Source organism: Ambystoma mexicanum, chromosome 12, assembly GCF_040938575.1.
Source record: "Ambystoma mexicanum isolate Mex_15411 chromosome 12, UKY_AmexF1_1, whole genome shotgun sequence".
NCBI classification, from domain to species: domain Eukaryota; kingdom Metazoa; phylum Chordata; class Amphibia; order Caudata; family Ambystomatidae; genus Ambystoma; species Ambystoma mexicanum.
The window spans coordinates 888464047-888487818 of NC_090936.1; the positions used below are offsets into that span (position 1 = coordinate 888464047).

The 23772-nt window shown below is 46.0% G+C and overlaps 1 protein-coding gene across 5 annotated transcripts in view; it reads right to left on the reverse strand.

Moving 5' to 3' along the window:
* Positions 1 to 23772, reverse strand: part of OSBPL8 (oxysterol binding protein like 8) — a 2810514-nt gene that overhangs the window by 438554 nt on the left and 2348188 nt on the right. For all 5 annotated transcript variants that reach the window (XM_069629380.1, XM_069629377.1, XM_069629378.1 and 2 more), the window contains one exon: positions 1249 to 1385. In XM_069629380.1, coding sequence (XP_069485481.1) covers positions 1249 to 1385 — 137 coding nt within the window. The remainder of the gene's footprint in view (positions 1 to 1248; positions 1386 to 23772) is intronic.

Below are 23772 nucleotides of genomic sequence, written 5' to 3' on the forward strand. Positions count from 1 at the left end.
TGGGGTCAGGATGACTGATCGCCGCTGAAGTCTGCTGTTTTGGGGGCACACCCGCACCTACAGCCACCTTCTCAAATATCGCAAGCATTTGGGATTTAAATTCCTCTCACTCCTGTTGAGTTGTAGGCCCGGCCAATGACTTACCTCGTTCGGACGAGGAGCCAGAGTTGAATCGATGATGGTGACGCCTCTTCTTTTTACGAGTGGATGACGAAGAAGAGTGTCTCTGCGAGTGAGATCGCTTCTACGTCTTGCACCAAGGTCTACTTGCCTTCTATGGGGTAGGCCCCACCGTTTTGGCCTCTGAGGACCAAACGGTCGACAGCGCAGGAGATTTTGACGGCGGGTCGGCCCACCGTGATCTTGGTTGTTGGCTCCAGAATAAACTTCGGGTTCATTTCCACATACAACGCGGACCCCTCAGTGTCGTGACCCGTGCCGAGGCACCACACACAGATGTCGTGTTGGTCAGTACCCGACATCTTCCAGCCACATTCAGTGCAATGCTTGAACCCTGAAATCTGAGGCGCCGATATCTCGTGGAAAAGAAAAACACAATATTTTGACGAAAAAAATCGTTGAATAGAGTCAAGGACTCCAGAGTCGCTATGTTCTGCAAGAGCAGCGTGCCAGGCGCATGGTAAAAAGGAACTGAGGTACGGGGCGTATTGTTGCAGTATATATACACAACGCCTGACATCACGTTCGGAGCCGACGACCGAGCAAGATGGATCGACGATCGAGTCGAGCTCCACTAGACCCCGTCAAGTTTTTCCGAGCAGCAGAGCTGGATGAGGATATCCAACTGATGAGCAATCTGTGGGAGAAAGACAATCCATCAAACATGCGTTTCTTGCCTGGGCATGCTGGCATACTTTAGGCACTAGGTGCATGAACATGTATTTTACTGGGCAATGCCGGCATAGACAGATGGGCCTTGTATTTTTTTGTTTGTACACAGCCTGCCTGAAAAGTTTGTTAACGCCCATGTAGCAACCACCACTAAGACATGCAGAGACTTGTATTGACCACAACACACCATTGAACTGTGATACAGATACAACATGCTATGACTAGTAGGTAGCCATAATGAGCCAACTGTAATTCAGTTCTAGATATAGCCCATACATAGCTGTGTTAAGAGAAGGTGAGGACGTCAGTCAAGATCATAACATTCCACCTATGTTTCCACTTTGGAGTGCAAATGAGTTGTCCAAAGTACTTAATGACATGTATACGCACACTTACTTTTCAGATTCAAAGTCTCCTTGTTCATCAAAGTGAACCGTGCATCTGTTTAACCGACGTTGCCTTATGTCTGAGGTAGGATTCCAGAAGGTCTCAGAAACATCAGTTTTCTTATCATGGATAACAACCTCACTGTCCTGCAAAAGAAGATACAAACTCAGACTTTTAAAACTATACAGTATGTTGAGCTCCCCATTAAAGTTAAGTTTTCCCATACAAGAGAATGATTTGAACAGCGTTGATTTCAATCCCTTTGCTTGACTAGGAGTTTTTAAGTAGGAAGGTCTTGTACAATAATTATACACATATCTGAGAGAAAGATGCTACGTTATGTGATTAATCCAATGGAGTCATCACGGATTCCCCGGTGGTAACCTCCTCCCATGTGGCCAGGGTACGGCAGCTGCTACCTGATCCTGACCCTAAGGGCCGCTATATGAGGGAGGATCACATGAGAGGGGACAGCCTCCAGGGAGATGTCATGGCTTCATTGGGAGGGACATGCTATCCCCCATTTGCTCATGAAGGAGACTCCTTGATACCCAATACCCTAACAGCCTGTTGTCATGCATCTAATCCCTCCATTTAGGCAAAATAGAGGACACTTTTCCCAAAACCCCTTTAACCAAACCTCCATCCCTGAACAAAAGGATATAAGCTCCAAGACTGTCTCTTTCAGTCCTAATGATCATCCATGTAGAACTGGCTCATCCTTTGGAAAGGTTGCAAATTTGTCAAGTAATTTGCACCAGTTAACATCAATGGACTTCATCTCCCACAATTACCCAAGTACTGGAATGAGGAGGAAGGATTGGGCAATACAGAGCACAAAGAGCCTCAAGCTCAATGAGCATGTTAGTTGTTTTCACAGGGCACATTTAAAGATTGAAAACCAATTGCAAGAGGCTACTGCTTTTTGGAATAAGTCGTCGTACCTCTCTGTGAGGTGTGTGGTCCCTGGGAGCACAGACCGGTATGGCAGAGCCAAGGAGCTTGCAGTGAGGAAGCAGAGAAATGTTGCACGAGCAGGACGTGCTGCAGACATGCCAGGAACCGAGGGAAGGTTTGTGGGCATTCAGCAGTTTGAGAAAACAACTGTTCACTTACTGGGACCCGAAGGAAGGCAGGCATGCTGATGGGAAGCCGCCAGAGGAAACAGAACGACCTGGAAGCAGTCCAGAGTGGACAGGGGGCGGCAAAGCTTTGCTGGGTAAGCACGATCATGACCAAAGACGCCACACAGAGCCCGTGAGTCAATCCAAGCAGAGTGGGGACCCGAGGCGTTTCGGTGACCCCGTCAAAAAAAATGGTAAACTTTAAAACTACAGAGATATTAAGGAATTTGTTTGCAAACCAAGGGATATTGCAAATACGAGCTTGAGCCATGTATGAGAGTATGGAATGCAGATTTGGGGGAAACCAAGAGCGAATGTTGAAAAAAAAATGATATACAGAACCAAAGAAGATAAATGCAATTGTGAAATTTAAAGAGGAACTGTTTACCTATGAATGTGGGTGGACCTGGCAGGCGAGTATACCAGGCAGTCTCAAGTGCAAAAGTCTTGACAGGGGAGTATACCATGCAGTTGCAAATCTACAGGAAGTCCCAAGGAAGGACTGTTTGTTGAACCAAAGAAGGAACTTTTGAAAGAACAAACTATAAGGCTAACAAAAAAGGATTGCTGTGCGCCAAGAAAGACAAAGACAACTGTTAAACCAAGACAACATTGTCATTAAGGAAGAATCCAGGGGAAGGGAATAAACCCCTGGAATCAAGGCTTGCTACTCTGAGTTTTTGTGTTGAAAGGATTAATTGAGACAAAATTCAGGAGAAGGTAATTCCCCTGGAACCAATATCTTATTTAGACTTTCGAAAAGCTTTGTATTTGAACTGAGAAAGAAACCAGGCAAAGGGAATCCCCCCCTGGAACTGAAGTTCTTTTTACCTTGGAGTACTTTTATGTTGGACCTGTTCTGTTTTTCCTTTGTGAACTCTTTTTGCAATCACCAGGTTTAAGACATTTACCTTTTCACCTTATACTCTTGTTTGTCGTGTGAGAGTTAGGATAGAATGTTTGGAAACAAACACTTTTTGATTTTGACATCCCGACACAGAAGGATCCTTAGTTTCTGGTTTTATTCAGGAAAATTCCTGTAAGAGCAGTGTCAGGTAGGCATTTTTCCAACCCGCTTTATGTTAATAAAAGTCTTTAACCAAAAACATAGCAACTTTGTGTCTGGCTTTTCATTTCTGACTCCTCACAGTTACCTCAATTGGTGAACGGGCATGCTGCAGAAACTGTAGTACAATCTGTGGACCAAAGATATGGGTGTTAGGGAGAATTCTCTGTTTAGGCTGAATTTCCCTACCTAGTGAGTCCCCCAGCAGCTTTGCTGGATTTCTGGGGTTTCTTTTTTTCTCCTGCCAAGAGTGAGACTCTTTTACCCTCACTCTTGGACATGTTGAAGTGTGTTTTCTTGGTTAAACCTTGTGTTGAATGGGCTATGGGGTCTTTTACTCCATAGGGCCTCCTGTATTTTTGTGATGTGGGTTACACAGCACCCTCTGTGCCGTGACCCAGGGGTGTCCTAGGGACTCCCCAACATAGACTCCATACCCTGGGACTGACTACTGTCTCCCAGGGCATGTAAAGTCACCAAAGACTTTGCTAGTCTTGAATCCTGAACAGAACCAGTACAAACCATCATATTGTGGACGTACTGGCTGGGGCAATTCGATTGCCCCAGGGTCTGTTAGTCGAGGGGGCACGTCTCCGTCCCCCCTGATCGAGTTTTGGCTGGTGGCAGTGGAAACTACTTTTTATATTCGACCGCGAATATTTCCCTATGGGATTTCCCATTGTTTTAGGCTAACACATTTAATTATTTATTTACGGTAGCCTTAAACATACCGCCGGTTTATATATTTATTATTATAACTCCGGTTGGGACTTTTTGCCAAAACTTGATTCTAAAATGGCGTTGGCGTTCGCCTCTGTAACTCTGACCCAAAGTGGAGCCCTTTGTTCCACTTTTGGCGGGCTTCCCCACAGAAGCCCTCCAAACTGGTGCCACTCTGTCTGGGGTACTTAGGAGGGGTGGAATGGGATTTAGGCACCCTGGACTGAGTTACCTTGGTAACTCAAGTCGCACTCCGTCCTGATTGGCCCAAGTGGTGAGCCGGCCGGCTCACCACTTAGCATGTTTGAGTGACAGCTAGGCTGGGTGAATGGGGGTTTGCTGCATAAAAGCAGGGCTTTGGGGACTGGAACTTCAGAAGTCGCCACAGGACCAAGAATCCGACGAGGGAAGAGCTGAGCCGACCTGCTTCGACGACACCACCCGGTGGAGCCCTGCTGAACCGTCTCACCACTTTTCCCGACGACCGAGGAGAACTCTTAACGGAGTGGCTCCTTCCCTTGACTGGTGGGGACAACCGGTTTTCACCTTCTTTCCGCTTCTCGAGGTATCTCGTGGCCGCCTTGCCAGTGCCAAGCACCCCGGCAACCGGAACCCCACCACTTTTACCCCAACCACGAAAGTCGGTACAACCCCTTTAACCGGAGGACTCCGCGGCTGGTTTCTTCCCGGGCAGTGCAACGACCCTCTTCTTCTGCTCTTCAGCGAGAACTTCTTCTCCCCTGACCGACGTCGAGCCTTGCTACCACTGCCTGGAACAACTGCCACCGCTGGAGGATCCTTTCCGCTTAAGGTACCGTGTTCCGCCTGGCTTCCCTTGCCACCGACTGTACGGGGTAGATTTAGCCCCCGGCTTTCGAACCTGGGAGTGCCTGGAACACCCTGGCTAAACTTTCTAAGCCACTCTAAACTCTTTCTAACTCTTTGCAAGACTTTGAATCCCTAATAACAGTGTGATCTTGGGCACATTTTCGCTCCGGCTACTCTAAGAGTGGGCCCTGCCTAGTGACTTTTGCTCACCTGTGACTTTGTGCTTCTTTGAGCCTACTGCAAGTGTTCTGGACCTTAGAGTGGTGTGTTTAACCCATTTCTGTTTCTTTTTACCCCTTTCTTGAACCTACTAGAGTGTCATCTAACGTTAAGCGCTCACCTCTGTTTTAATTATGTGGTGTTAACCTAGAGTTGTCTAGATAGGAGTAAGGGTTGAAACTGCTTTCATTATAACTGCGTTTGAAGTGTTTTTACTATATTTTGCTAGAGTGATTTCAACTTATGTGTGTTTAATAAATAAATAACTATATACTTTTGAAACCAAGCTCTGGTCAGTGTTTGCTTGTGCTATTGTATTTGAGTACCTATTGTGTATCCTTTACATACTGCCTAACTCTTCTTGAGGGAAGTCTGACTGCTCAGCCACAGCTACCAGGTAAATCTGGGTGGTGCAGACTGCTACCAAGTGGGTTTACTGCTATACCTGTAGTCTTAAATCTTTTGCAGTGGTCCCCAAGGGAACTGCACAGGTTTCTGCCTAACAATGGGTAGGGTAGCTTTTTCGCCCAAACTCTGAGCATTTAGAATTCCAATTCTGGTGGAATTGGCATCCTCTAATTGTCTGATTTTGGTGGAGTTGCTAAAATAGAAAATCGGTAGAAATAGCGTCAATAGCACTTTAATAAATTCCAGCTAATTCTAACCTTTAGCTAAAAAGATTAAAAAGACCCTAGTCCTAGAAAATTCAGGTGAAGTACTAAAAGTTCTGTAAAGGCATACACACACACACACACACCTCTCCTCCCCTTCCCTCCTGCCCCTCCCTCCCCGGTAGGGATCTGTGCCGTCTTTAACTGATAAGAAACAAAAGCAGTGTAGACAAGGGAAATGCTCCAATTGTCTCAGGATAATAGCTGCTAAAGAGAAAGGAAGGCAGCTATCTGGCACTGAATAGGACTACTGAGTAAGACTCAGCCCTGGCGGAAAGTAAATGATGCGCTGGGGCTACACTAGTGGTGCACATCCTGTTTTTGAGGCAAATTGGAGGGACTGTCAAGAATGCATGCACTGGGGAAGACATTGGAAAGTGAGATCCTGCACTAAGATGAGACAAGGAATAATTGTTTGTACTAAAGACAGAACAAGATAAGAGATCCTTAAGCAGAGACCTTCCTACTCAAACAATCTCACCAGCCATATTATCAAGATAGTAATGTTTGGTGAATGTTTGTGGAGATGCCCACAAGTCTGCCTGAGAAATGTGCAGCATTGGAACCTCTCCTTCTCTGTGACTCAGAGGTTGCTACTCAACCTTTTGTGAATTGGGCCCATGGCCTTCAGGAACTTATGTGATTACCAATTCATAGCAGGTTTGATGCATAGGATGATGCATGTAGAAATCACCTGATTTGAAATGGCTTTCCCTATTCAAGAGCCTATAAAACCAAATCAACTGGTCATCCAGAAGGTACTCTTTGGGTCTGACAGCACAGAAACTCAAATCCCTCTTAGTGTCCAGTCTACAGGACTGCTCTTCTTTCTTGGATGGATGAGGTTACTGAAAGAGCACTAGAAAATAAAGATTTTGCAATAAAAATAACCAATTTGTTCTTCATTTCACAAGCTTTCGTATGGAAATGACTTCCAAAAAAACAAATTAGTACAAAATAAAGAACAAATTATGTCAAAATTACAGTCAATCTTAATTATCTAATCAAAGTGCATACAAGTTAGTTATCATAAAAACATTCATATCATACACAGAATATGCACATGCAAAAGTAATAAATATTCCCGATAGTTGCATGTTGACAAATGCAAAGAAATTACATTTTAACTACCACTAACCATAATTTCACCTGCCAAGTACAATTAAAATGAAACCTGAAAAGAACAAATACCATTATCTTAATCTTTCATTATAGCCAATAGTTATGCCCAAAACCTATAGGACTCAAATAAGAATCAAAAACAGCATGCCAAATTAAATTATTAAAATAAGTAGATTAATATGTTAACAAGATGGTGTAATTATCCTATACTCTTATATCAAAATAAAATGCTTCCTCACAATGTGCGCTTTATAAAAATCATGAGTGCCCATTTGCCTGCTATAGTTTGGCATGAATTAAAAAATAATAGGGCAGAAAGACTGCTCCGTCTGTTATAGCCTCTTAAAATTGAGATTATACTCAATTGCCTAATGTATATATATGTTAAGTTGATTTATACTGCATGGCACTGCCATTTCTATGGTTTTCAGGTGCTGGACAAAAGAAAAAGGAATTTGAGACACTAAAGAAGAGGGGGAAAAGGGGCAAAAATGGTCTTCAACCTCCTCCAGGTCACAAGAATGAGTCTCACTGTTAATATACAAGCAGTTCAAACGTAGTCTAACCAGGACACGTTTTGAATGCAAAGGAGAAACATCTAAATAAGGCTGTGAAGAGCGGTGAACTGAAATTGTATCCAGTGTCTGTTGGAATTCTTATATGGTTTAAAGTTTCTGTGAATCTTGTATAATGTTGTTTTAATAAGGTGTTTATTTTCTGCTAACAACTGTTAGCCATGTCATTAAGACAGTTTTGAGGAGTCAGAAATGAAAGCCAGACACAAAGTTGTAATGTTTTTGATTAGAGACATTTATTTAATTAAAATGGGTTGGGAAAATGCCTCTCTTGCCCTATTCTAACGAGGAACTTCCTTACCAAAAACTAAAGATCTGTCTGTCAGGATGTCACTACCTGAAAAGCCATCCTTGTGTCCAAAATGTCCTTATCTTATTCTTAACCCTCACATTACAAACAAAACAACAAAGTGGCACAAGGAAATATCTTTAACTTGATGTTTACAAAAGTGTTCAAAATCAAAAAGTATAAGAATGACTCCAACGAAAATGTTCTCCAAGGTAAACTCCCTTGGATCCAGAGGGTGGTCCACTTCTCCTGTATTCTTAAATAGGATGGTAAAATGTCTCCCTAGCCAACAGTTCCTTTGTGTCTTCAATGGACAAAGTGTTTCTTTAAGCAATACGTTCTGTAGCAGTCTTTATGTAGATTGTGTAGATTGTCTTGTAACTTTGCAGATCGCCTGGTATACTCCCCTGGCAGGAAGCGTTATACAATTTCAGCTGCCTGGTGTACTCTCCTGCCAGGACTTCTTATGTGTTTCACAGTACTTTGGCTAGACCACCATAGCACATACCGTGAGGTGCTTGGTATACTGGTCTATGGTAACAACTCATGCATATGTACTTGATTGGGGTTTGCCTTTGTACTTTGCCTTGATTATGTTTAAACAAACTTCAGGTATTTCCTGCATCAGCAATTACATACCATTCAAACATTTGTTGGCACGCTTGTCGGAACGCCGCAGGGTCCCCATCTGGTTTGGGCAGTCTCAACGGTATCTTGCAGCGTCTCCAACTCTGCTTGCGCCCCTGCAGTGTGGTTCCTTCACCTGCCTTTCACTTTGGAGTGTGCTGATGTTCTTTCAGTGTCCTGCGTAGCTCTGCGGTTTCCTTTTTGGCCCAGACTGGAGAACGCTGTCTCTTCAAGCAGCCCAACATCCATAAATTAATGCACGGCTTCTAGCGCCTCCACACCCCTTCTTGCTCAAACGCACTGTTTCTCCTGTCCAGGCGGCCTTCTCCTTTCCACCACATCTGTCCGCGTGCCTCGCATTTGTGAGTCTCAGCATGGGGTTCAACGTCTTCTCCTGCACTGCTCGATCCTTTAGTGCAGTAGCCATCTTTACATGTCACACGCACTAAAGACTTCGAACAGCACCTAGCCTGCATTTTGTACTTCAAGCTCCTGTCACCTAGCACAAATTCCCTCATCCTCCTCCTCGTCTCAGTACCCGAGTGGTTGTTAGAGTTGGAGTCCATGCATGTCATTGGAATTTTAACTCAGATGTTTTTTCTCAGAGATTTCACATAAAGGCACATCAGAAACAAAAGGTGTTATGCGTGAGTTGTGGGTGTTTGAGTCAAAGGTGCGGGTCTGACCAGAATGACAATATGACATTAAGAACTCTGGTATTAGAGGGTCTTCCTCATGGGAAAGGGAGGGAATACTGCATCTTGTCCAATGAAGTCAAAACATCTCCCCAGTAGTTGCCTCCTCCCATGTGAGCTTCCTTCATATAACCGCCCCCAGGGTCAGGATCAGGTAGCGGCTGCCGTCCCCTGGCCACATGGGAGGAGGTCACCATCAGGGAATCCGTGATGACTCCATTGGAATCATCACACAGTTCAAAGCAGACCTTCCAGACAATTAATTCTAAACAAATTTAATCCAAGGATAATTTAACACGGCCTCTTTGTCCCATAAATCATTTAAAAATATTTGTGTTCATTCCGCCTTTGGATACAATTCTTTTAATACCATTAACATAGGTTTATTTTCTACTCGTCTTCAATATATTTTTTACTCTATTCTATATGGGCTCGGTAGGCAGGTGCTGACATCGACATGCCCACATTTATTTTACATAATGTATTCTCTGTTTTTCTGTAACACCTTTGGTTCACCAACACCCCACACCTCTGTTCCATAACAAGCGCCAGATTGAGCTTCCCAGTCCTTGCAACCAAACTATGGAACTCACCACCCCCAACTTTGAGGGAGGATCAAGCTTATTGGGTCTTCCAGAAACAATTGAAAACTTGGTTCTTCATGTACTAACTGTAACACTGTCTACTAACTCTCTTACCACTTCTCGTCTGTCCCTTTTTTCTGTTAATTCTTTCTCTTTGTAAGCTGCGCCTTGATGCCCCTGTGCAATATATAAATATAAAAATAAATAAGTAACCCCGTAGATTTAGCCTTTGCTCTACAAGCTCCCAAAATAAGGTTTGTGCGTTGTGCTTTAAAATTAGAGCAACATCTTGAAATTCCACTAGCTGCCCTGCATCCATTTTCTATTCAAATTCTGCACATTTTGCAAGCTTCAGATGAGATGAAAACCTCACATGCAGGTGCCAAAATGAATAACCCTCTTCATCTTTTCCCACCCCAATGACAAACACGGGTCAGACTTATTTTTAGCAGCAAGAGCCATAATTGCAGAATTTTTAACATGTATTAATAGAGCTGCAGAACTCATAAGGTGAATATACAACAGACGTCAATGAGTCATTGCAGAGTGTGGTCCATCAAAACAGTATTGTCCGCATATTTATTTTTACAGTTGTAAAGCGCCCAAACCCTGAGGCACCAGGGCGCTGAACACAAAGGCAGACTAAGGGAGTCAACGTGTGCTTTATGATCACAAAGTTTCCTTTATGATGCACTAGTATAGTGCATCACAGTATAGAGATCAAAAGCATTGGGGCAAGCACACATCCCTTCCTCACACCACAACCAACTTCAAACGACTGTGTGGGGGCTCCAGTAGGTGTGTTGTATCTAAACACTAGCTGAATTACCAGTGTGGAGTTCTATTATTACCCTAAACAAATTAGACGGAAGGCTTTATCCGCCATAACTCTCCACAGTTTAGAATGGTAACGTAAATCTAAAGCCAGAGATAGGTCCTTAAAATTAGCAAAAATAGGCTCTCCGTTGATGTAAAATCCTTTTGCAATATTTAAGAAAGGTTTCAGAGATTGGTGGTTAGTACCAAATCCTTCCCTACAACCAAGCTGTGTAGGGGCCAAAATGTGCCGCAACTCAGCCCAATCCTTAGCCTATCTAATAGGATCTCCAACAAGTAATTTAAACCACCCTTTTTGAAAATATCGGTTCATTAACAGCTGACCACCATGAGTCTATAAATGCATTTAAAATTAATATTGTTCAAAACATTACAGTCATTTTGACAATCATTATTAGTGACTTCAATAGATTTATTAGAATGCAGTCTGGACCTGGGCTTTTGCTACTCCTGGTATTTAAAATGGCCTCTTCTATTTCAGTTAACTGAAACAAGGGAGCTATACTCATCCCCAGTCTAAATAGTAGCTGCAACATTACTGACCTTGAAGGGGTCCTCCTGCATAGGCAGATGTTTTGCCTGCTATATCTCAGCAAAATAGATCCTCCATGGAGAAACTATGGTTATTACCATGTTCTTAGATGCATACATAGGCTGCAAGGCTTAGTAGGAATTGTGATTTGAAGCTACAAGAATCAATTATTAGCTATAAAAGAACAATTATAAATCTGCCCAGGCCTTCAACCTTAGATTCTGTTTCCGATGATTCAAACTATTTGTATAATGTTTCCCTTGTGCAGAAATTTTATTTTGCTCTAATACTTCAGGTTTCAAAAACTCCAACAAAGCATGTTTACCGATTTAACACTCATCCAATCATGATTCATCACAATTAACTTTAAGGGTTGATGGGTGTAGGGTAAAATGTTTAATTTGCAATAGCTTATCAGATCAGTAGATTCCCTTGTTTCAAAAGGCATGCATCAATCAGTATCTTCTCATTACCGAACAGTTGAGATATCACCCCTCCATGATCGAGCAGGTGTCACATCTAAAGTATCTACGATTAGCAGAGGGAGATGTGAACCTCTATAATGTGATCCATTACTTGGGAAATAGCATTAGTAGGACCAAAAACAAACCTGCATTTTGAGCTCAATGATCACTATGGAGACAAGGGACTACCACAACATCTTTAACCTGATCCCAGAATTAAACATTTCAGAAAATATAGTCCACTGTTGATCTGCCTCTGTGTCCATGAAAGGTATACTTGCCAGGAATGGCTGGGAGAGGTGAATGGACATTTAAAGTGCTCATGCCCCACTCGGCCAGAAAATCATGTAATGAAAGGCCTTTCATGTCTACGACATTGGAATATTTGTTACCTCATCTTAAATTTGATCATACAATGCATCCAGGGCACCCAACCCCAAACTTAAGCTTCAAGTAAATACGCAGCAGAATGGGAGGGAATCGTAGCCCTCATGACCTAAGTGCCATGTACAATGTTTTGCTGCAGTAGTTCTAGGCAATCATTTCATCTCCGTGGGCTTGGTGGTCTGTAGTAATCAACCATTACAAATCAGTCTAAAATCATGTCCCTTCAATTTGATAATTTTGAAAAATGGGCAATCAAAACTGAGAAATTACCTTACTGTAATGTTGTTTCTATGGATTCTTCTCCCGCAGATTCCTCATCATGATAGATATCCATCATCCAACTGTGCTGTTCGGAAACTTTTTTGACAGAGGGCGTAGTGGACCTCGACTCGGCCGTCGATTGGTCTTGTCTGGCTCTCGATCGTCGGCTGGGGACGCGACATCACGCGTCGTATATATACACCACGCCCCTATACCCCATGCCTCAGTTCCTCCACATTGTTCCCCTTGCAATTGAACGCTGCAGATGAAAAACCACAGGAGGAGGCTAACCAGCCGTTAAAATATTAACAAGGATACACCCCCACAGGGTGGACCCACAACAATGTGTGAATAAAAACCTTTATTTGTTTTATTTTTTGTCAAAACAGAACCAGTCATTCCAGAGCCATCACCAGATGCCTTTGCGTTTGGACAGAAGTGAGTACAGACAGAACTTTCTGAGCGGGGATGGATGGGCGGGTCGATGAGGAATCTGCGGGAGAAGAATCCATAGAAGGAACATTACGGTAAGGTAATTTCTCCTTCAATGGATTGCTTGTCTCCCGCAAATTCCTCATCATGATAGACTTCCCAAGCACTTAGGACAACGGAGGAGGGCAGAAAGATTTAAACCAGAAGATTCTGTAGAACCGCCCTACTAAAGCTAGCATCAGTTCCCTGTGCAATGTACAAGGCACAGTGCTTGGTGAAGGTATGTAATGATGACTAAGTGGCCGCCCGCAAATATCCCTAACACAAACACTTCTCTGGAGGGCTGTAGAGGTTGAGACCCCTCTGGTCGAGTGAGCCCCGATGCCAGCTGGAAGCTCCTTGCCTGCCGATTGGTAACTCTCGGATATGCACAAGATAATCCACTGTGACAAGGATTGTTTAGTGATGGCAAGGTCTTTTCTAGACAAGGAATGGGCTACAAACAACTAGTGTGATTTCCTAAACTCAGATGTACGAGCGACAAAGGAGCTTAACTCTCTCTTGGGATTAAGGCAATGGAACTGCTCTTCCTCCTCTGAGGGATGCAGAGGAGGGTAAAAGACAGGTAAATCAATTGACTGGGACAGAGGAAATTCTGAAACCACCTTAGGAAGGAATCCGGGCCTGACTTTGTGAGACTTTTTCACAAAAGAACTTCAGGAATGAGGGGTTGCAGCACAAGGCTTGCAGTTCGCTAACCCTCCTGGCAGATGTGATCGCGACCAAAAGGATGTCTTAAGGGACAATAGTGGCAAAGAACATGAATGCATAGTCTCAAACGGAGCCGCCATCAAGTAAGTCAAAATCAGATTAATATACCAATCTGGTAACAACAAAGATGGCTGGCGGAAACCTGTTGAGAAGGCCCTTTAGGAACTGGGCCATGACCACAATGGTGAAAAATGAACCGTGGTCTGAACACAGACAGGGCCACCAAATACCCTTTCACTGTGGCAACCTGGAGGCCTGAAGAGGCCAGAGACAGAAAGAACTGCATCACTGTGGGGGTGGGGCAAGAGATAGGGTCAGTCTTGCGTTCTCGCCTTCCCTGCACCATGGCTCAAATCCTCTCCACCTGCACACACACAGAGATCTAGAAGGTCTGTGTGCAGCCAGTAATACCTCAAGCACCTTTTCTGAGAAGTCCCAGTAATCATATGTCATCCTCTCAAGAGCCACGCATGTAGGTTGAGGGAATCTGGGGGTCGGCGGAGCACAAACCTCTGACTGGGTTAGGAGATCCTGAGGCAGAGGCAACGGTGAGGTGGACAGATGGTCAGACCCAGGAGATCGGATTAACATGTTCTCCTCGCCCAATCTGGGATGATCAGGATCATGGATGCTCGTAATCTCTTCAACCTCCACAGAACCCAAGGAATGACGGGAATCGGAGGGAAGGTCCAATCCACCAGTAATGCGCCCCATAGTGCACCATTCAAAGGGAATTCCTTCGAGCAAAACTGTTCAAACTTTCTGTTGGACTTTGTGATGAACAAATACGCTGCTGGCATACCCCAGAGAGTGAAGACCTCCTCTAGGACTTCCTGGCATACTTTCCACTCATGTGAGACCATGCTCTGCCTGCTCAGAGCATCCGCCAAAGTGTTCTCTGTCCCCGCGAGATGAACTGCCGAGACCGAGATTTGGTTCTCTCTCAACCAGAACCACAGCTGAATTGCCTCTGTGCACAGTGTGCGGCAGTGCACTCCGCCCTGCTTGTTGAGGTAGTGCATGGCCACTGTGTTGTCTGTCAGGACGAGGACATGCTTCCCTCTGAGAGACGGGGCAAAGGCCCTCTGGGCTAACCTGATGACCAGCAACTCCAGTCTGTTGATATGCCACTTGGCTTCCGATGGAGACCATAGGCCGCTCGCCTGCAAATCCTCGCAGTGGGTGCCCCACCTCTTCAGGGACGCATCCGTGACCATTTGCACTTGGGGCCAGGGAGGCCAGAAGGGTTCCCCTGCCAACAGATTTTTATGCATGTGCCACCAGCCCAGTTCGCGGACTACCTGGCTGGACACTGAAAGGCGATCCGTGAGAGCTCCCAGATACTGAGACCACTGGTCCCTGGATCTCATACGCAGCATGGCCTCTGGCACTAGACAAATACAGGAGGCCATGAGACTCAAGAGGAGGAGGAGGAAAGAAGCCGCTGGAAGAGTGGCGTGGTTCTAAAACAACTGCACCATCTGACCGATGTTGCTGACTCTCTCCTCGGGTGGTAAAGACTTTCCAACCCGGGTGTCTAGGACTGCTCCAATGAACTGGAGCTGCTGAACTGGCATCAGATGGGACGTCTTCAAGTTGAGGGAGAAGCCCAGCCTGTGCAGTAGTAGGCAGGTGTCGTACAGATGAGACAAGACTTGCCCCGCCGACTTCACTTGGATCAGTCAGTCATCCAGGTACAGAAATACATGGACCCCGGATCTCTCGAGGTGAGCCACAACTAATGCCATGAGCTTGGTGTAGACCCTTGCCCCGGAGGTCAATCCAAAGGGATGCACTTTGAACTGATAGTGCTTGTCGCCAATGAGGAACCTTAGGAACTTTCGGTGCTTTTGGTGTATCAGCACATGGAAATAAGCGTACTATAGGTCTATCGACACCAGCCAGTCGTGGAGTTGGAGAGCGTGTAGATTCTCTCTCAACAACACCATCCTGAATTTGTCCTTCCTCAGGAACTTGTTCAAGGCCCTGGGCACCAGGAAGTAACGGAAATACCAACCCGACCCTCTCTGATCAGGAAGTACCTCTTCCACAGCACCCTTTGACAACAGGGCTCTCGGTTCTTCCAGGAGTTCCTGTCCCATTTGGATTGGGGGTGGTGGAGGTCTGTCTGGAAACCTCTTTAGGAAAGGCAGACAATAACCCGATCGAATCAACTGCAGGGCCCAGGCGTCAGAAGTTATTTCCTGCCACTGGGGCAAATGCCCTGCCAACCATCAACCAACTGGTGCATTGTGGGAGGGGAAATCAAAGCGGCTTAGAGGGCACGGGCGACCCAGCCGCTGCTGCTGCTTGTTGGCCTCTAGAGGCCCCTCTGCCCCTTCTGGGGCACGTGAAGTGCCTTTGCACTTGCCTGGCTTGCGGGAGCTGCACCTTCCTGCCATAGGGCACATAACGTCTATAGCCCCTGCAGCTAGAGGTTAAGCTGAAGGCAGATTTGGCCAGCTGTGCCGCTAGGCTCAAAGATTTAGCAGTCCATTTTGACTCCTTGAATTTGTCCAAGGATTTGTGTGCTTTCTGACCGAAAAGCAGATCACCTTCAAAAGGCATGTCCAGCAACCTGTTTTGGACATTTGGAGAGAAGCCAGAAGTTTTAAGATAAGCTTGGCATCTCACAACTGCTGAACCCATCGCTCTGCCAACACAGTCTGCTACATCCAGGCCCATTTGTAATGACTGTTTGCTACCTCCTTCCCATCCTCCACCAGCTGTAAAAATCTGTCCCGCATGGCACCCTCGGGGACGTATTGAGCAACATGTTCCACTGCCTTCCATAAGCCAAATGAGTATTAGGCAAAACCACACACCAAGTTTGTGGCTTTGGGCGCCATGCTACCAGAAGTGAACACCTTCCTGGCCAAAGTGTGAAATGTATTCCCCTCTCTGTCCGTAGGCAGATTAGTGGTGGATGCCGCGGGTCTGGTGGAAATAGTGGCAGCCTGTATAACCAACCCTTCTCGGGAAGGGTGTGTGGCGAGAAAAGGAGGATCTACTCTTGCCAGCCTATACTTCCCTGTGAAAGTGGCATTCACATGGGGAATGGTACAAGGGTGCTGCCATAAGGAGGCAAAGGGGTCCGCAATGGCAGGGTTGAAAGGCATATTGTGCTCGACAGAGGGACTCTCATCCAGAATGTCAGTAAAGTCATACCCCTGAAGAGGAGTAGTGGACGCCTTCAACCCAAGGGTGCCAACTACCCTGTGAGTCATCTCCCTGAACTTCACACTAGCGTGGGCATAGGACTGTTTTTGCTCTAACTCCAGGTCTGGACAAATGTCATTATGTAAACCCTGAGTCAAAGCCAATAAATCGGCCTGGTCGTCGAAATAGTGTAAACGGGGTCGACCAGGTCCTCAGGGTCCTGCTCCTAGATTCGAAGAAACCCGGTCTCGACAGTGGCACAAATGAACCATTGCTGACTGTCGGCGCCGAAGGCTTGAGGATAGGTTCTCTCGGCGCCGAGGGACACTCGGTAACCGATGGGCGTCGGGGGCATCAGCCTTTCGGCGACTTACTCCTGATCAGAGCAACAACCGAAGGCCCTTTTCGACAGCAACAATATCAACGGTGTGGCTGGCTTGGGATCGGGAGCACCACTTTACCCGCCGAAGCTTGCTGGTCGGGGCCCCCGAGCCGCACCTACAACCGCTTGCGTCTTAAACATTTCTAACATAGAGGCCTTAAAATTCTTCCAGAGTGGTTGGCCCTTCCAAGGGCTTACCTAGTTCCGACGACGAGCTGGACTTGCATCGATGGTAGTGGTGCTGCTTCTTCTTCCGCGAGGAAGACAACGAGGAATGGCTCCTGAGATGGGACCATTTTTTGGCCTTCTTACAATGTAGTTCTCTCCCTTTTTCAGGGGTGGGCTCCTCGGTCTCGGCCTCTGAGGACCGGACGAGTGGCCACGCTGGAAACTTGGCAACAGGTCAGCCCAAAGCCATTTTTCCGGCCCTCTCACGCAGGGATTTCGGCTGCACGTGCAGGCCTCTGTGTCGTGACTGGCACCCAGACACCATAGACAGACATCATGGGGGTCGGTCATAGACATTTTGGCCTCGCAATCGTGGCAGCGCTTGAAGCGCGAAACCCTGTCGGACGACATTGCGTGGAGGTTTTTGAGAACTACAATAAGAACATCGAGTAAACTCGAGTCGTGTTCCCTATGCAGAATGCAAGCGTGCAGAAAAAAGGAACTGAGGCATGGGACGTGGTGACATGGTATATATACACAATGCCTGATGTCACGTTCGGTGCTGATGATCAAGAGCCAGACAAGACGGATTGACGACCGAGTCGAGGTACACTACGCTCCCTATCGAAAGGTTTCTGAACAGATGATGAATATCTATCATGAGGAGGAATCTGTGGGAGAAAAGCAATCCATTGAAACACAGTTACTATGCAACTCTGCTAAAATCAAAGTACGCAAAACATATGAGTTTTGACCTTTCTTGTTTTTGGTAGCAGGAATAAATATGTGAGTATCAAAACATGGATATCCAAAAGTTAAGTCTCCCGCTAAAATAAGAACTTGCACTTTGAGCAGAGAGTCTAATTTAGATTATAATGTTCCATGGGAAAGCTAATATATGACAAGTGTTCCCAAAATTAAGGGGTTTCAAGGGCATAGTCTGAATGGGCTGGACCTTTGTCAACAGTCTGCTATCATATGCATTCATAATAGGCATGTCTCCCGTATGAGTGATGAGAGGATCATAGGAATCAGTCGTCAATTTATTCCTCAAGACTAGCCAGTGATGAGAAACAATTATGAATAAAAAGGGGATAAATCACCTCTCCATTTCTAACCCTCCCACAATGTACAAGATACGTTAGAATTTTGAGCACCCAATGCATTTACATAAGGGAGAGATGAGAAATATTGCAGTGGTAAGAGAACAAAAGAATAAGATTAACGAAAACTGGCTAATTTAAAACTGATGAGATAATTCCTGGAGCCGGTTTTACTTATTTTCACAACAATACAATCCTGATAGTGATTTATTTTGTTTGAGCCCACCCAAGAAACACTTCTTGCCACCAGTATGTCATTAGGATCAATAGTGGGCCTTTTATAAAACTACTGATCCAATGGGAAACCTGAAGGAGCTAGTTGACTCTTTATACTTCTCTCCTAGTTGACGGACTTGACTGACTTGACTGACTTGCGCTTAGGACTACAACCAAAGGAGCAGCTCCTGACATTAGGCTTCAACATTTAGCAACAGTGTCTCTGAGGTATCTGATAATTCCTCTGTGGTTAGGCAGCTGGCCCTGTATTCATTGCCTCTGAGCGTGTTCCACAACAATTCACTGTGGTTATCTGGTCTACTGAGTTTCTCCAAGGATTATCACTTTTCATTGGACCATTCATGCTGGGTTGTTTGTGGAAGTAAGGGTGAGAAAATGGGACTTTCTGCCATGCTCTCATCTGGATTAGCTGAGTCTCAATGCTTCTTCCTCTGAATCATCTTTGTAATTGTCTGGATAAAAGACTGAGTCTGCACAGCAGCTAATGGATCCTTGAATTTACATGTCACATACTTCTTGTTGCTCTATCATTTCTAAAATATGTTAACCTTGTTTTTTGCATCTCCGGTGTATTTGAGTTCACTTCTAACTGTTGAATAAATATTTCTTCGTTGCCCATCTGCTCTGATACATTCATAAGGAGAGATAAAATAGGATCGAAGGCTTTTATAGTAGCTAAATAAAAAGACAGACCATCTTTCATAATTACCTTCATCACAGGATTTGAAGGTAAATCAGTCAGAAAGATGTCTTTACTATTAGCACTCAAGTTAAAGCCTTTAATTGCTGGACTTTTAGGTACAGAGCCCCCTCCATGGTTGCTTCCTTCACTTGCAGATTTCAGCATGAAGGTGCACAGGTTTTCTGCATGACTGAGTGGACAGGCTTTCACAATGATTTTTTCCGTTTCAGCAGATCGCATTTCTCCCAGGAGATTTATTTTTATTTTATTAGCATTTTATTGGGTTTTTATAATGCACCTATACACAATGTGTTTCAGGGCGCAATAAAACAAGAGGAAGGAGAACAGAGGACGAAAGAAAAACGATACTTCTGGGGGGCCTTGTGACATTCGGAACGTGCAAGTGCCGTAAGAGAAGTCCAGGGGTGGGGGTTGGGGGTTATGTGGGGTTAGGGGGACAGTGTCGGTCAGGGCAGAAGGGCACGTTTGAAAAAGAGAGTGCCAGGGGAAGCTGGGTGAACAGAGCCAGGGTAAAGGAGAGAGTGCAGGGGAAGGAAGGTCGACGAGCTAAGTGCGAGTTAAGGGGCTGGAAGGGTGCAGGTAACAGCGGTTCTAGCAAACAGATTAAATAAGGTCATAAATAAACTAATTCACCCTGATCAAACAGGATATGTCCCAAATAGGAATATCTCGAATAATTTGAGGCGACTCCATCGAGTGGTCGAACATACTGAAGGAGACACTAGCGAAATGGCGATAGTGTCGCTGGATGCGATCAAGGCATTTGACTCGGTCAAGTGGCCCTGGCTGAAGGCGGCCCTAGCCAACTACGGTATGGGGCCAGGATATCTTCACTGGGTAGAACTCCTATATAGTGCGCCATTAGCGAGAGTGAAGACAGGAACTGTGATCTCTGAAAGGTGGCAACTTGGTAGAGGGACCAAACAGGGATGCCCCTGGTCCCCCATGTTGTACATTCTGACTTTGGAGCCTCTAGCGATTTATTTAAGGCAGCAATATGACGCAATAGGCATTGTTGTCAGGGAACCATCACATTTAATTTCACTATACGCAGACGATATGTTATTGTATTTGCGCTACCCAGAGGAGAATATGCAGTATGTGTTAGAAGTGGTCGAGAGGTTTGCTGAACTCTCAGGTATAGCTGTGAACCCAAGTAAATCCTGCGTGTTCCTGCTGGGCAGATATAGGGGGCTCTTGGCAGAGAATTTGCCGGTACTCCAGATACCGTGGGAGGCCACAACCTTTAGATATCTTGGGATAGACATATAACATACAGTAGAAGCCGAACATAGGCATAATACAGAAAGAACGGTTCAGAAACTGGAAAACAGCATGAAGTTCTGGGCGAAACTCCCCTTGGCAATGATGGGGCGTGGGGCGATGCTCAAGATGGTGGCATTGCCCAGACTGTTGCATTGCTTCGCGAACATCCCATACTCCATACCCCGGCAATTATTTATTAGGTTGGACAGCATATGCAGGGAATTCCTATGGTACTGGATGAGGAACAGGGTAGCCCTGTGGAAACTCCAAAATCCGCATGAGAAAGGTGCCATTAAATTACCAAACTGGGAAGTATATTATGTAGCGAGCCAGTTGCAACATGTAGCCAAATGGCTCTCTGCAGAGCCTACCTTAGAGCATAGGCTGCATAAAGGAGATTGCACCCCATATTTTTTGAGAGAAATGATATGGTTACCCAAGCGGGAGCTAAGAGGTCGTCCGTGGATATTGGGTCTTGGGTGGGGGATGTGGCAGAGGGCGTGCCGGTTGATGGACAAGCCGGCCCTGTGCTCTCCGCAAATCCCACTGGTCACAATGATGGGAACAGAAAAGCAACTACAGTTAATGATTAGGAAGTATTGGGAACCGGTAGGAATGGCAACAATGGGGGATGTGTGGCAAGAAGGGAAAATATTGGAATTTGAGGAGCTGGTGGAACAAACGGGGTTGAGTGCTGGGCAATATATTACTTATCATGGGATGGTGCAACGAATTAAAGATACCTGGTCCGAGGTGGAACCTGCAGAGGAACCGGACACCACACTAGATGTGATATATGATATAGCAGAAGGAGGGCATGAAACGTCTAGAGTGTACGAGATGATGACTCAAGTGGGCAAGGAAGTGGTGCAACTTAGACTGGACTGGGAGGAAGAAGTAGGGGACCTGATGAGTGATGGGATGTGGGAAAGGGCTCAGGGGTATCATAAAAAAGTATTGAGAAATGCTAGGCTGCAACAAATACAGTTGTATATAACTCACAGAGCATATCTGACGCCACTAAAGATAGCCAAATTTAAGAACGCCGGAAGCCAAGTGTGTCCCAAATGCAATGAGGAAAACGCAGGAATGGTACATATGTTCTGGGCATGCCCACTGATAGCGAAATATTGGAGAGACATAGCACAGAAAATGGAAGACAAGGTAATCTGCATGAAGGTGGGTACTGTGTGGGCTTGTTTGTTTGGAGGGTTCCCCAGACCGCGGAAGCTTAAACATGTGAGTAAATTGAAAGATCTGGCATATGTTCTGGCGAAGAGAAGGATTGCAATGGGATGGAAAGCGTGTCACAAGCCCAAAGTGGAGACGTGGTGGAGGGACTTGCAGAAGTGGGCGGAGGCAGAAACAGTGGCATGGCAGGAAGCGTGTTAAGGGGACATAGAGGGTGAAGCTGGAGCCCTAGCGGGTTGGAGACAACTAATAGCAGAGCTATTTGGGCCCTCGAATGATGGACCAAGTGATGATGATTCAAATAAGCGTGGCAGGAGAGGTCTCCCCACCACAAGAGGTGGAGACTAACAATGGGAGAAAGTAGGCTCGGGAGGGGGGTGGGACGGGAAATCCAGTGGGTGAAAAAGTAACAATGTATGTGCATTTATGAGTAAGTTATGTATCCACTGTAAGTTGAGTTTGGTTTGTTATTTGTTGTTTGTTTTTTGAATAAAATGTATAAAATTGTTTAAAAAAAAAAAAAGGGTGCAGGCCCAGGCAGGCAAGTGCAGGGGCCCAAAAGGTCAAGTGCAGGTTGAAGGGGGGGGGGATGGAGGGGTAGACTGGAATTGGGGGGGGGGGGCATTGGTGCCCTGAAGACTCTGAAGGAACCAGACAGCCAGTCAAGCAGCAGACAGAGACATTAGCAGGGAAGGGGGTAAGGAAAAAGAGAAAAGGAAGGTCTTGAGACGCTTCAAGAACTTACGGAGATCCAGCTCAAGTCTGCAAGGGGCAGGGAGGCCATTTCAGAGGAAGGCACTTGCAGAGGAGAGAGATCTACCCCCCACTCTCTGCTTGGAAAATCATCTAATATGCAGAGAGGTATAACTGGAAGACTGAAGGGCTCTAGCAGGGAGGCATTTAGGGAGTGAGAGTTGGGTGTAAAGGGGGCTCACGCCCCAGAAAGCCTTGTGGATGATGCAGATGGAACAAGTTACTTACCTGTAACTGTTGTTCTCCAGCATGGGTCTGGCATGGATTCACATGCTCATGAATATTCCCCGTCGTCAGGCTGGGAATCCTCGGTAAAGAAAAAACCAGTATCAGTTTCGTTTCTGATCTGTCTTTCGTAGTAGTAACCAATCACTGATCTCTGCGTCATACTGACCACAGCCAATGACTGCCCTCTACCTAAGCCCCGCCTCTGGCAGCCATCTTCAGATTTGGTAGCACGTGAAGTGGCAGTATGACCAAGTGAAGAGCCGCAGATGGGTAGGCGGGAGGGTTTGCATGTGAATCCATGCCAGACCCATGCTGGAGAACAACAGTTACAGGTAAGTAACTTGTTCCTTCTCCAGCATGGGGTCTGGCATGGATTCACATGCTCATGAATAAAGAATACATAGCAGTACACACATGCACAACCACGGGAGGTGGCAAAGGCTCAACATTAAGCATTACATCAAACTCAACATTAAGCAAATCTTACCTCCTCACCAGGCTCACCTTAGGCGAACAGGTTGCGCAGCACTGCTTGGCCGACCCTGGACTCCTCCCTGGAATCCCGATCGACGCAGTAGAATTTCATGAAGGTGTGCGTCGACCTCCACGTAGCAGCCCTGCAGATGTCCAGCAAGGGCACACCAGATAGGAACGCCGTGGTAGCTGCGATCGCTCTGGTGGAATGGGCTCTCGGACGGCCAGGCAGAGGTCGGTTTGCCAACCGATGACAGTACATGATACAGCCGGAGAGCCATATGGAAATGGAAGCCTTCGAGAGAGCCTTCCCCTGATTGACAGGTCCAAAGTTCACAAAGAGTTGTGACGTCTTCCGAAAAACCTTCGTGCGGTCCACGTAGAACTTCAGCGCTCTAGCCACATCCAGCGAGTGCAGAGTCCTCTCAGCCTGCAGAGGCTCGAACGGAGGTCCCATGAGCTTGGTCAGCACCATGTTGAGCTCCCACGCCGGAACCGGAGCCTTCACCGGCGGGAACGATCTGAACAGTCCCTTCATGAACTCTTTCACCAGACGATGAGACCACAAGGACGTCCGCCCCGTGGTTCTGGTGTATCGGGAGATCGCAGCAAGATGAATCTTGATGGACGCGTGCGCCAGTCCAGCTTTGGCCAGCGTCAGTAGG